This window comes from Sinohyriopsis cumingii, chromosome 11 (assembly GCF_028554795.1).
Source record: "Sinohyriopsis cumingii isolate HCF-2022 chromosome 11, ASM2855479v2, whole genome shotgun sequence".
NCBI lineage: Eukaryota > Metazoa > Mollusca > Bivalvia > Unionida > Unionidae > Sinohyriopsis > Sinohyriopsis cumingii.
Genome location: NC_142971.1, coordinates 88,354,352 through 88,369,912, shown reverse-complemented (window position 1 = coordinate 88,369,912; position 15,561 = coordinate 88,354,352). Strand labels below are relative to the sequence as shown.

The 15,561-nt window shown below is 34.7% G+C and overlaps 1 protein-coding gene across 3 annotated transcripts in view; it reads right to left on the bottom strand.

The window, feature by feature from the left end:
- Positions 1-3,157: 3,157 nt before the first annotated feature.
- Positions 3,158-15,561, bottom strand: part of LOC149788933 (mitochondrial inner membrane protease subunit 2-like) — a 120,613-nt gene continuing 108,209 nt past the window's right edge. For 2 of the 3 annotated variants that reach the window (XM_089975076.1, XM_089975078.1), the window contains exon 6: positions 3,158-13,843. In XM_089975076.1, the coding sequence (XP_089831202.1) occupies positions 13,706-13,843 (138 nt within the window). In that variant the 3' untranslated portion in view covers positions 3,158-13,705. The remainder of the gene's footprint in view (positions 13,844-15,561) is intronic. The other variant, XM_089975077.1, reaches the window with a different exon arrangement.

The window sequence follows — 15,561 nt, the reverse complement described above, 5'->3', positions numbered from 1 at the left end:
TACTTGAGCTTGCCAGACAATATGATTTCTCTAGAATATTTTGGTTTAATATTGGCTGGAAAATAATTTTTGGGAGATAAAAATGCTTAGGGTTCAATTAGCATGTCAGGTTCGGAGAGGAAATTAACAGAATTACAGTTTTAAAAAATTCCCATATGGAAATAGAGTTAAGAAAGCTTCAGCTTCAGAAGAAAATGATGCAAATGCAAGAGCAAGAAATCCAAAACCAGAAAGAGGAAAGAGAAAGAGAAATGCAAATGAAGAAAGCAGTAAGACGAAAATGCAATTGCAGAGAGAGAGAGAGAGAGAGAGAGAGAGAGAGAGAGAGAGAGAGAGAGATTCAAATGCAAAGAGAAATAGAAGAAATGGAAAAGCAGTTTAGGTAAAAAGAATTACAACAGATATGCGGTAAACATTTTTCTTTTGTACACACAAGTTCAGAGTTTGATGTTACCAGAAATACTAGGTTTGTACCTTCTTTTAAAGAAAAAGAAGTAGATCACTGTTCCTCACTTTAAGAAAATTGCTGAAAATTTGCAATGGCCAAGAAAGCGTCTGACTTTATTATTATAAACTGTACTTATTGGCAAAGCTTGTGAAGTCTGTGAATTGAAAAAAAAAAGAAAAGAAAGTGGACAAACTCATCAAATTTGCAAGGGAAAAAGAACAATTTTTTGATAGATTGTGCTAGCCAAGAAGGTTAATCAAGATTATGAAAACCTCAGTCAACTCCTATTAGTTGAAGAGTTCAAGAACTGCATCTATAGTGATGTCAAGATCTACCATGATGAACAGAAGGTAGAAACTTTGATAAATGCTGTTTTGGTGTTTGTGTTGTTCGGTTTAACGCCATTTATCAGCACAAGATAGGCTATACATGGCGGCTAGTATAAATGGTGGAGGAAGAACCCTGGAAACCCCCGGGAAGAACCACCGACCCATGTGAAACTACTGGCAAGCTTTCGCACGTACCCACGTTGGCCGAACTAGAGACTCGAACCCACGCAGACAGATACAGAGGTGAGATGGCAATGATCCGGAAAACGGTGAGCGCTTTAGACCACTCGGGCCGCCAATACATGCCGTTTGAAGAGCTGATCACTATTCTTCAACTCACAAAGTTTCGTTTGTGAGTAAGGCTTCCTTTCAGCAGATATTTGTTGTATAAAAAACATCTCAGTCTCATATATGTACTTCAAAATCTCATTTTGGCACATTTTTTTAGGAATCAGACTCCTGATAAGACTGATCAGAAATCCTTCTCTCTTCCTATAGGCACTTATTTTAAGACGAATGGGCATGCTATTTCGGATTGTTACAGGTTAAAAAATAGTGATGATTTGTTTAAATTCTGTACATTGATATGTCTCGATTCTTTTCAAGTTTAAGGCGGCTGTAATTCTTTTCCTACATGCTTTTGAATCGATTCAAATACAGAAGTCTCCATTCTTTGTTAGAGATATGTACATTTAAATTTAAATAATTTAAATATCATTATTTTAATATAAATAAATAGATGTGAAAAAATATGTAACCGTTGCCATAAAGTGATGTAAAATGCCTGCCCTGCTGCATTTAGATTTCGGCCCCAAGGGGTAGTTATATCAGAAGACTTATAGCTCTATAAATTATGATTTTTAATTTTCCGTCTTTATTGCCCTCATGTCACATGGGTCTTGATACACATGAGATCAGCTCTTCTCTAGAGTCTTTCTAACTTACAATAGGTTGGTTCATTTTTTTTTTCATGTGGCATCTTTGGCAGTTTTAACAGCATATATTTGATTTATCTATTTTATCATCATGTCACATGGCTGGCATCCATGAACACCACTCAAGACCAGTTCCTCCCTAGCTATATTCTTTCTGACGTGCTTCGATTGCTCTCGTAGCAACTTATGATTTTGTATTTTATGGGTAGATTTTTAAACTTTTTTTCTAATTGCAGAGCTTATGTTCCATTTTTGATTGTAGAGTGTATCTGACCTGCTGTAAGACAGTGACTTTCTAACATCAAGCAGATGGTTCTTGGTTATTCAAGATGTTCATGTTGTGATCATTAATTTTTAAATGGAATGTTGTCCATTTAAATATATATTTTTAAAGAACTTTTTGCTTTTCATTTTGTAAAAATTCAATGCATACAAGCACCTTTTGAGTCTTTTAGTATATGCAATATCTATTTTTTCTTGCTTCATTTCCTTTTCCAAAATTTTCTCATTCTTATTTTAATTTTTAGATATAAAATCTATCAAACAAAATAGTGTCAACCCTGCTGAATTGTCCCATGGTTTATATTGTGTAAAAAATTTGAAATTATTTTGTGTGCTAGCTCATGAGCAGTGCTTGAGTATAAAAGAGGTGGAATTTGAACTTGCCAGTTCATTTATATTATATTGTATGTAAAAGAAGCTCTTAACTAATTTAAATTTACAAGTGAGTTAACTCTCGCTTAATTTTTGTGAAATAATACCTCAAACCATTCAATAGTTTTATAACTGTGCAAATTAGTTTTTTAAATATGTGAAATAAAACTCTCAAGTAATTCAGTGGTTCTATAACTGTGCCAGCCAGCATTATGAAGAGAGTGGAATTTGAATTCATCAGCGGATTAATTTCGTCTTCACATATTGCATTATCACACTAATTAAATTTACAAGTGTGCTATAATTTGCTATCTGTATACTACTACTGATGGCTTTTTATATCAACTTACCTATTTTACTTTTTACAACATAATTGTTCACATGAGCTTGTATGCTTTGAAAGATATGAAAATCCCCAAACAAGACATAATTTCAATGAACCACTGAAAACTAACATTCAAGACCGAACTCAATTTTTATATTTGTACACAGAGACAGTTTATCAAAACTTTTAAAAAATGCTGTTCCACTATTGAATGTATCATGCAGAGGGAATGGAAGCTAATTGCATTTCCCAAGGATACACTGAGGCAGCAGACCTGTCAATGACAAGTCCGATGCCCTACCAACTGAGCATATGGCTCCCAGCTTCATCAGATGGAAGATTAAAAAATGAATAACAAAAGATACCAAAATTATGGTAATGATTTTGAAAATAGCTAAAGAGAGACAGACAGAACACAATTAAAGCAAGAAACTGACTGTACATAGCAAGAAAAGATGAGAAAACATTAATAATTTCATCTTTATTTCATCTATTAACAAGTACTATCTGGCATATCTGTTCACATTTTGCAGATGATGTATAAATAGTACAGCCTACAATACTTGTCAAAAGGGAAAAAAAACATACTGTATATACTCACTTATAAGTCAAGTCTAAAAGCAAACTGCACAAACCTATATCTAACATCACATAATTCATCTGCAGATCTAGGTCTATTAGTTTGTTAGGAGTAATTAGTAGAACAAACAACATAGACCCTGATCCACTGGCATATAATGCACCTAAAGATCAGGATCTGTTGTTTGGATTCAACCTACAAGCGAGTATATACAGTAAATAAAAGTATTTGCTTGTATACATAGCTGGGTAATTATAAGCATGAACCAGTGTACATAATCATGATTATATATCATACATTGCCGGGTACTCGTAGGCATGCAAAAAAAAAAAATCATGATTATACATTAAACATCTTAATAAAAAGCAGCAGTGTGACATTTTGAAATAGTAGGGAAAAAAAAGATCACATAAAGGCACCTTATTTCAATGTAACTCCTTCACGTTTAAACCTGGAATTTATTCATTTGATGCCAAGCAATCTTCAGACTCCACAGATTCAAGAATCCATCAGTCCATTCAAAAAGATTCACTAATATCTACTGTAACAACAAATTTGCTCCAATTAAATTAGGAATTACTTTATTAGATGTGCTTTCTTTTGCATGGCAGTATTGAACATTTTCACTTTTATATTCACATAAATATACAACTGGTATTTATAGGTTACTGCATTTGTATGGGAAAATATGAACAAGATTTTTTTGATGGAATACTGCATGACCTTGGGAGTGCAGTATATCCATCCGACAAAACAAGTTCATATTTTCCCATACAAATGCAGTAACCTTTTTATTATATGCTCATTTTCTTATTCTACCTAGGGCTTAATTATATAAACAAAACACACTACAAGAAACAACGTAAATGAATGTATGCTGTATTCCAAACTAAATACACAAGCGTAGATTTATCATTACACAACATCATTATTAATGTGCACGTAACTCCGCCAGATAATTTTGAACTTGTCGTGCACTAGACATAACTTTCGAAAGAAAATGGTGCTTTTGTCTACTTAAAATTGAAATTTGGAGTCATATTGTTTATGAATGCGCATTGCAACAAGTTTTCCATTTGATCTGGAATGAATAGATTTTGTTATTTTTGTCAATTCTACGTATTTTTGTGATTATGGACTGGATTCATCTGTGCAAATTGTACATGAAATACATCAGATCGAAGCAGCACGGGAGAAGCGTGTTTACATCTGCAAGTGTGTTTGTTCTGTCATTGACTATTTGAAATCATAATGTGGGAAAAATAATAAAGTGTTTCAAGTGCAATTATCAAAAAGACGTTATTGAATTTTAATGTTTATTTCATTTTGAGTGCAGTAAGGATATAATTGCACTTGGAATATAGTCGAAATTACAGTACAATTTTGAAATGTGTAATCAAGCTTGAGAACTCATGATATGGCTCATGTAATTCAGATTTGCAGAACTAAGTACATTTTGAGGAAATTCATAATGTAAAACTGTAAGTATATTTTTTGCCATTCTCATTACCAGCTAAAGGAGACAGTTTATGCCTTTACAACTTGCACGTTATTTGTAGGCACCAAGCAATTTTATGAAATCTGTCATCTATCACCAAAATCTTAAACATTTATCAAAAAAGTTAACACAGAATGTAGCAAAGCAGCTGGTATGTGGCAGTCCACGAAACATCTGCTTTAGTTCATTCAGAAACAAATTTGATCAACCAAAATGTAAAGCATCTGCTACACGAGAGTACATGATTTGTTTACAAAGTAGTTCCTAATACACTATTGGGCACACGTGTCCTGCGCATGAGTGCAATATGAAGGTGTGCAATATCGTAAAATACTGAATGATTCTGACAATGTAAAGTTAATGGAGAAAAAAATGAGCATATAATAACTATAATTATACACAAATAACAATGATCAGCATTCTAAAATATATATGAATAGGACACAGAGTTTGGGATCCAAAGACTTAAGGTACTTTAAATGCATGACAAGCATGAAAGAACACTGTAAATAAAATAAAAACATTTCCCATACAATTGAGTCTAAATGCAAACTGGAAAACAGATGACTCTGCCACCTATCAGCCAAAATCAGTAATAAATTCTAAATTTAAATGGAACACTGACTGATAATCCAGCATGCAAGGTTTCATTATGTTATTGATATAAAAATTGCTATGCTTGTTAGTACTGTATATACTCAGTACAAACTGGGTCCAAGTGCAAAAAACACAGACCATAATCTGTTGGTTCATATGCTGTTTGTTCTACTGACTCCCAACAAACTGCATTATTAAACACTTATGTTTTGGGAAAAGGCACTATCCCAACCATTACAAAAAGAAAATTCCAGTAAACATATTTTGACAGTCTCAACACACAACATATCTGCAAAGAACGAAAAAATGACATATTCTTTCTTATTGTAAATGTTTACAACCACATACGTGTATCTGCAACTTTAAAAAATGTATATTGTCAAGCTCCTTTATGATGTCTATAGTAACAGACTTTCAAGTTGCCATATACAGCCATGATTGTGGTCTGCTTTTCCCCTGTTTCTTCAAACCAGCTAACACTCTGTACTTTTGGAGAAGTTCTTGGTCTTGTTTAGGCTCCACTTTTATCTATGTTTCTTCAAATCAGCTGAACTATCCCTACTTGGCCTTGCAGTGCTTTCTTTTTAGTCATTTATGCAGTTTTAAAGGAACATGTGATGCTCTTATGCTGTGAATTTGCCTACGTAGCCTGGTCCATCTATCTGTTGTGTTTCACAAGTTTTAGAAGCAGAATGGAAATTTTCAGACCTGCATTTTCAGATGAAGTTTGGCTGCTGCAATGAGGAATATGTTCATTCCTGAAAATCTAAGTTTCCTAAATGGGAGGCAAAAATATGTGAGTAAAGATGTAAGTAGAGATATGGTCGATTCAACTACAAAAGCTCAGTTAATTGTATTATTATGCCTACTTTCCAAAATGATTTTCCCATTTTCTTTCCCTCACTATCTCCCTAATTTTTAAATTAAAATAGGCAAATGTTATCTGTCCATTTCATAAAAATGTGCATGAAAGCCTAGCAACAGTACATGTAGAACCAGTCTCACATCATTTAGTGCAGATTTATCTCTACATAAAAGTTGATATTCTCAAGAATGTCAGTTTCTGTACCATTATAGGCAGGTTTGACAGCAGTTAACACAACTTTTAACTGACAATATTACAATTCTCATTCACAATTTCCAAAATGGCAGTTAATACTTGCAAGTTTTAAAAGTTTATCCATAATAATTTGAGCAAACCTTGTACAATCCTTGATTGTCTACATATAATGCAAAAAAGAAATTATCCAAAGAAACATAATTATGTGAGATATAATGTGATACAGTAAAATATAATGCATTAAAATATACAGTTTACAGTTTATGGTAAACAATCCAATATTAAGTGTTTTTCCACTAAAATAACGTATGTACATATTTTGAGTAATAAAGATATGACATTAAAATACAATCTCTTACACCAGCCACTATATTGGAAAATACTAAAATTAAAGTATTTGTATTCTGATTCCAAACTGGACATGCAGTAAAAGGAGAACATAAAAAAACAACAAAAAATACCAAACAAACATCCTGATTGTATAACAGTCTCTCTAATCCAAAAACAATTCATCCAACAATTGAATAGAGAAGAATTTATTGAATGGATTTCATACATTTTATCTGTTAATCTGACAATCACATTTACCTGACATTTACATCAGTAACAAAGTGTGCTGGATAAACAAGATTAAACTGTATAATGTGCAGCACGCAAATGAATGCATCAAAAGGATGTATGAATGTGATAAATACACTAAACAACATATATGTTTTATTCCGAGTCAGCAGAAAGAATGAGCTTGGTATCATTCAGAGATGTATTGCAGCCATCAGGCAGAGAAGATCTGGCACATCAAACTAGTAGTTTCCACTGTCATGAACAAAACATTAATGCAGTTTTGTATTTATTACATATCAACTCTAACATTTTCAGCTATACAATGTGAACTGAATTCAAACTAGCAAAAAAAAAGAACTTCTGAGAAGTCAAGATCAGACCATTTCTTCCACTTAAGTGCTGAATGTAGATTTTCAAATTAGCTGCTGTGGTGGGCATACTGAATATCAGCAAAGGCACCATTTTTATTTAGGACTAAGCTGGCATCATTAGAAGTCTTTTGGTAAAACCCTAAGTCAATAAGACCATCCATTCTGTGGAATAGTTATAGCAAGATTGTCAAGACAACCACTGTAGTAGACATAGTGGAATAGTTATAGCAAGATTGTCAAGACAACCACTGTAGTAGACATAGTGGAATAGTTATAGCAAGATTGTCAAGACAACCACTGTAGTAGACATAGTGGAATAGTTATAGCAAGATTGTCAAGACAACCACTGTAGTAGACATAGTGGACGTAAGATTCACACCCTTTTCATTTAGGACCAATAGGTATCATAAGAAGCCGATTGGTGAAAACTCCATGTTGATAGTAACCATCCATTTGGGAGAAGTAGAGATAACAATATTTTCGAGACGGTAAATTAGCACCAACTCGACACCATAAAAACTCTCCTGACCCAATGTCAAGATGACTTTCAATTTAAAGGTAGCAATAACAGGACTCTGAAGATGGCCCCATGGTGGCCATACCAGAGATCAGTTCGGTCCCATTTTCATTTAGGAAAAACCAAACAACAAAAAAAGTCTTTTAGCAAAAACCCCATGTTGATATGACCATCCAGATGACTAGTGATACATTTTTTTCAAGAGGGCTATTTTAACAGTCATTTTAGATGTCTGAGAGGCACCATGTTTATTTAGGACTTACTAGACCATGGGATAAATGTGTTTGTAAAGTTTCATGGCAATCCTCCTAGTAGTTCAGGAGAATAAGCAACTTGTGCAAACAGACAGATATATTCAGGATGCTGGACAACAGATGCTGGGTGAAAAAACATTACATGAGCTCTTCTGCTTTATGACCAGGTGACTAAACAAATATTAAAAAATAAATAAATAAATATATATATATAAGTCATTCATTGCACCAGTGTGCAGACATGGTGAAAACACCTAGTCTGGGTGTGCAATACAGAAATATGAACTGCACATCTGTAATCAAATGTCAGATCAACCATGTGAGACTAAATGGATATATAATAAAATGCATGAGAACTTCACATATTTAAAACTTAGAATCAAATGATCCCATATTACTGTATTAAATGCATTACAACTATTGCCGACCACTATGAACTCAATCAGTTATGTGAACACATCACATTTCTTCATGACTAGCATTGAAACAAAAATAAAATGTATTTACATGATAAAAATCAAACATCCTAATTTTCTTTAAATGGTTCCATTATGTGATGCTGAGAAGACAAACCTGACATTGTCATTTTCAACTATTCATGTCGACACAAGGTGGATGAAAATAATGAATGGGGATATTCTTATTGCTCGTTAATAATAGTCATACCTGTTATTACATATCCATGCTAAACCCTCCATTAACCAGACACTGCTGAACTAAACATTTTGGTTGCTTGACAGAGGTGAATAGTAAACAGAGGTGCAAGTAATATTGGAATAGCCTTATTGGTACCAAACTATACAGCCAGTCCATACATTGGGAGGTGTGAAGAAGGGAAGCTTCAAACTATGCAGCCAGTCCACAGACTGTGGGGATGTGAAGAAGGGAAGCTTCAAACTATGCAGCCAGTCCACAGACTGGGTGTGTGTGAAGAAGGGAAGCTTCATTGTAAAATTATTACAATGTAGATATGCTTATCATATATAAATATATTTATATGAATTACAAACCTTTGAAGTCTACCTTTATACATTCATATTTTTACAGCTATTATAATACTTTTCATATCTTTTTTCTACCTTGATTATATGAAAGTTATTTCTGGGCCTATAGATCAATTTAATGACTTTTCTGGACAAAATACATTGGACATTTTAAGACAAACTCTCATACTCGTGAAGTTTTCAATATAAAATAAAAATCTCAATAAAAATAACAAATTGAAAGAATTTAAGAGTATTCATAACCTGCAAAGATATAATCGCTGAGTATTTTGAAAGATTTCATAAAAAGCCCGAAATGAAAAATTCAGATTGGAAACATGGAATTCATTTACTTTCATGGGGATCAATCCTCATAGTGTAGCAAAAACTTTACATTTTCATCACTAATTCAATTCAATTAGATGCCTCTGGCATTTGTTCGTAAAGACATTTTATGATAGAAATTTAAGGTCTTGGTTTGTAAAATTCATAGTAACCTCTTATCTAAACACAACAAGTCCCTGAGGCTAATATGACATAAGTAGACATGAAATAATGGCCCTGTATATATATATATACAGTAAAACCTGTCTTGAGAGACCACTGCTATGAGAGACCGCCTGTCTTGAGAGACCAGGTTCTCCATGTACAGATTTAGAGATTATATAGTGTTATAACCTGTTATGAGAGACCACCTGTCATGAGAGACCATTATGTTTTGGCAGAAGGGGTGGTCTTTCAAGACAGGTTCCACTGTATATACTACAAATTCCAGGTAGAATAAAAAGCTTGTCATTTCAAACAACTTCTTGATCTTTTTTAAACAAATCTGAATAGACCTGTACATTAATGCTTCTTTCTCCTTCTCCCCTCTCTCTCTCTCTCTTACTGCCCTATAGATCAAAACTATTCCTGAATTATTATAAAAAATGCAGATTGGATCTAAAAACCATCCCAATCAAAAAAAAAAAAGAGTACATGAATTGCAGTGGATATGCCTGCTCCATATTTAACACTTCTGCATAGAAAAGAGAAATTTTTGTGTGCAGAAACCCCATCTTCTTCTGACAAGTGACCTTAACCTTTGACCTTTCGAGCCCCAAATCAGCAAATTTCTACCTTGCCAAAAGTGTAAGCCATTCACAACATGTGGTTTAGATATGTGATGTACAACTAACATAATTGTGCAGAAACCATTTTTCATCTTTAAGTCAGAGTGACCAAGACTTTTGACCTTCGGACCCTAAAATCACTAGACTTTTTCAAAACCAAAAATTAAAGCCATCCACAAAGTTTGGTCCAGGTCTGTGATGTTGAACTAATGTTAATGTGTGCAAGCCATTTCTCTTCTTTCAGTCAAATGTCCATGAACTTGAAGCTTTTTACATAAAAATCAATAGTTTCTTCTTACCCCAAGCACATGCCATCCAGAACATTTGGTAACTAGATCTGGAGGATCTGAGCTATTGTGCAGAAACCACATTTCTTCTTTCAATCACAGTGATCTTGACCTTGCTTTTGAGCCCAAAATTGTTAGGGTTATTCCTTATTATGAATGCAAGCAATCCACACCATTTTTCAGCACAAGACAGACTATACTTGGCAGCCAGTATAAATGGTGGAGGAAGCACCCAGGAAAACCCCAGAAAGAACCACTGACCCATGAAAAGCTACTGGCAAGCTTTCTCACATATCCAAATTGGCCAAGCCCGAGACTTGAACCCATGCAGACAGAGGTAAGATGGCAGTGATTCGTAATGGTGAGTACTTTAGACCACACGGCCACTGTGGGAGGTCTAGAGCTATTGTGCAGACATCACTTTTCTTCTTTCACCTTAGACCTTGACTTTTGAGCTTTTTAACTCAAAATCAGTAGGAATCTCAAGTATGGCAACTGTGGATGATGGAGAATTCAGTTATTGTGCAAAAACCATTTTTCTTCTTTTGGTTGCAATGGCCTTGACCTTTGAGCCCTTAACTCTGAAATTAATACGGATCTTACCCCAAGTACAAACCATCCACAAAGTTTGGTAACTGTAGACAGTGGACAGTTCAAGTTATTGGGGAAAAATCAAACTAGTAACAGATGGAAAGTTGCAAAGACATGGACAGATGAATGGACATCATAACATAAAATGCCATACATTATGGCAGTTGTATACATAAACGGAATAAAGATGGGTTGCTGAATGTGATACTTGCATCTGCTGTCCACAACCTGAAGTCAAGTGCCTAATCAGCTTGGCTTATAGACAGCACATATTTATTTCTTGTTAGCACACTGGGTACCTGTAATCAGCATACATGACCATTAATAACATCTTGAAAGATGGCCTGATTTAGGCACAGCAAGGTTAATTTGAGATAAGGCAAACAGACCTTGCTACTAATTTGTTATCAGTCTTTTAATTTCCTGTACGTATTTCACAAATTAAAGGACTTCCTTCACAGTTTGATGAACATTCATTTTGTCACACATGTAAATTGTATAGCCAGACTTTCATGAAGCACTAGGGCATGTGACCTAGTGATGTCAAGAGAAGAAACAAGCTCTACCTTTTGAAATCTTCTCAGGTAAGCCAACAGTTAAATTTTCTGCAATCTGTACGGTTTTCTTTGCTACAATACTGACTGGTGGTTACTTAGCTCTTTCTGCATTTACCTAACCCAATTATTTTAAAATCCTCTTGCTAGCCAAGACAGTGACAAAGACACACAAAAACAAGAGTCCCTCAAAGAGATTGATGCTCTAATGTCTGAAACAATATCTAGGAAATCAAGATAAGACCAGTTAAGTAAGATTTCCAAATTTAGTTGCTCTGGTGGTGATACTGCATGTGCAAATGGCAACACTTTATTTGGGCCAAACTAGAATTATTAGATGTCTTTTGGTGCAAAAACTATGACAATATGACCATCCATTCAGGAGCAGTGATTACAAGAAGTCTTCTGGTGAAACCCCATTCTGATATGATTTTCCATTCGAAAGAGGAGTAGTGACAAAAACACTTTCCAGATGGCTGCAATGGAGGCTTTACTGCATGTCCAAAATAGCAACTATGACCTACTAGACATCTTCTGAAGTTTTCTTGTGATATGGCTTTCCATTCAGGAAGAGTAGCAAGACCAAGATTTTCAAGATGACTGCCACTGTGACCATATCAGCACCATTTTCATCTAGAACCAAACAGACATTATGTGAAGTCATTCTGTGATATGGCCATCCATTCAGGTGGTATAGCAATAAGAATGTTTAGGATTTCTGAATTAGCATTGTTTTCTTTTAAGACCAACAAGACCATGGGATGAATGAATGCATCAAGTTCATGTTCTTTTGACAATATATATTACAGATTTATATTAAAGCATTCTTCACATCTATATAGGTACAGAAATGGGAATGAGTTCAAATGCATGCAAAATACAATTATCAATTATCAATGGTACATTAACTGACAGTGGTTGTCTCATACATGTATTATAAGTATTTTGTTTTGGTCTCCGACTTTTATTAAGTCCTGTTACTGCTTAGTCTCAAAATGATTCCCAAACTAATTTCTTGAAAAGGAACAATCTTGACTCTAACTTAACTTGAGGTGAAAATAGGCTCTTATGTCAATATTACCCTAATTTAATGGTTTTCAGAGATGAAAGAAATTATTCAACTTTACGTATGCATGTCTGAATACATACATTATAAAATGATAAGTCAGCATTTAAAAGAAATAAACAGATTAGGTAAAATCAATGCAAAAGTCTCTTCTATGACAAGAGTAACAACCAGCAAAACTCAATCGTCTAATTTAATGTATATACGACTCATAGAAAGAAGTGGAAAATGTACATCAAACCCCGTTTCAACATAACTTTGCCAGGTGACTTGTTATTGCTGCAGGTGCCCCTTTTATTTCACACTAATGTGTACTGAGCTATCAACAATATAAGATGTCCTTTAATGAGTGACTACATGTACTATACAAATGATATACAAGTCAGTATTGTTCATCTTTGAGTTGCTGAATTACATTTATGTTTTCGAAAAAATCTAAATCTGTTTTGGAAGCATTATAGTCAATAACATAAGAGAAAGTCATCAGGACTAGTGATACCATTTTTGTAGAAAAATATATTTTAACAATTTACTACAAGTTTACAGGATAAAGGCAAACTGCAAACATACTTTGTTACAAGCAATTTATTTTGCCGAATTCATTTGGGGATCGATCCACAAAACTGATACATACTTAACTTTGTCAGAGAAAATGAGCTTAAAGCAAAACCTTAATAATGATGCCTATACCAACAAGGTCAATGCCACTGGAAAAGTTATACTTATGTCTTGCTTATGCTTTGCTGGTAAGACAATTACAGTAAAACCTGTCTTGAGAGACCACTGCTATGAGAGACCGCCTGTCTTGAGAGACCAGGTTCTCCATGTACAGATTTAGAGATTATATAGTGTTATAACCTGTTATGAGAGACCACCTGTCATGAGAGACCATTATGTTTTGGCAGAAGGGGTGGTCTTTCAAGACAGGTTCCACTGTATCTAGTTGCTGCAAATAAAACAAAATTGCAGTACTGCATGTAACACTAGAAAAGACTGTCATCTCTAGTGTGATTCTGCATGATATATCTGTCCAGACTGGGGTGAGTTGGTTTCAATCTTTGCCAACGATGTGGAGGCCATACTATGTGAGAAGCTTTGGCTACGACAAGGGCAAGTGAGACCTGAAACAAGAATTTAAATTATAAGTACATGTCTATATAAAAGTAAGCAATTTAGTCAATTAAGAGGAGAAAATGAAATTATAAATACATTGAAAGCTTGTTACTACTGACAATTATATTTTACTCATCTCATTTATAGTGATGAAAAGTAAATCCATAATAACAATTATTCTGAGAAAAATTAAGGAAATCTGTTCCCAGAAGTCTTGACATTCCATCAAATGGAGTCCAAAATAATGAAATTTCTCTTTAAGTTCTTACACAAAATGAGGCAATACAATATACAAATCAACTATGTTAAATGACAGATTTTAAGGTGATCTGCTAATTATCGATTAATGTTTTTTCTTGAAGGCATTGTGTTATCAAAGTGATGCAAGGAAAATAATGTCTGCTTGTTAGGAGAGAGACACTGTTACAGCTTAGTGCCCCCTTCCAATGTACTTAGAGGTTTGATAAATTGCAAGCTCTGAGAAATGGACACTAACATACAAATATAAATACTGGACTTGCTTTGAACATCTATGGTGTTCTAGGTTGCAATCTCTCAAAATAGTGGACATATTGGTAGCAACTTGAGTGTACACTGTACATCATATTAATGTTTGGTGATTCAAATTTGAAACGTGGCCCTGGTATGTGTTACCTCATGAATTTTTGAGGGAAAACAAGATTGTATGACTGGTTATCTATGAGATACTACTTGATGTTGCTTTATCAATAGAAGATGTGCTGCAGATCAGAGATTTGTGCTGCTTTAACTTCTGCACCGCCTATGTGATTCTCCTCAGTTCAAAGTCAGTAGCTCCAGTAAAGATGGCGTTGCATCAGGTGGAACAATCCTGTGCAAGATCTTCCCAAGACTCAGAATCAATACTGAAGTGTTTCAAGGATGACTTGAGGGAATCTTTGAAACATTTCTTCTGACCTCCCTGAGATTGATTTCCTTTCCTCAGCTCCCCACACAAGATCTTCTTTGGTAGTCATTAGTCCAACCTCCTAGTAATGTGGTCTGCCTATCTCATCTGTGATTTCATCACTAGAGTGTGGATGCTTGAAGTGCCTGCCCACGTGAGAACCTCAGCATCTAGGACCCTGTCCTGCCATCTTGTCCTCATCAGTTTTCTCAAGCAGCCTATGTGAAAATTGTTCAGTTTCTTACAAAGACCTCTGTATATCATTTGGGTTTCACTTGTATACAATGACTTTGTAGAACTTCAGTTTTGTTTGCAGACTGGTGATTCTGTGCTCTTACACACCTGCATATAATCTGCCAAAAAGGACACTTGCTTTAGTAATTCTCACATTGGTTTCATCATCAATGTGAACTGCAATGATAGGTGAACTTGTCTACTACCAGGAGGGTTTGACCACCAACTGTGATGGTATGCTCTACACATGATTTTTCTGGTGTAGCTTGGTACATCAACTGTCTTCTTGATACTGATAGTGAGACCCTAATTGTCACAAAGTTAAGCGAAAAGGTCCTTACTCTATTGTATGTCTAACTTGGAGTTGGCATTCAGAGAACAGTAATCTGCAAGTGGATCATGAACAATTACCAAGTGTAACTGCATCCATGCCTGCAGTCTCTTCAGATTGAACCGCTTGCCATTAGTCCAGTACCTGATATCAATCTGAGTGTCAGAGTCATGGAAAGCATCAGTAAGCATGGCAGAGAACATCATACTGAAGAGAACTGGGACCAACATGCTTGA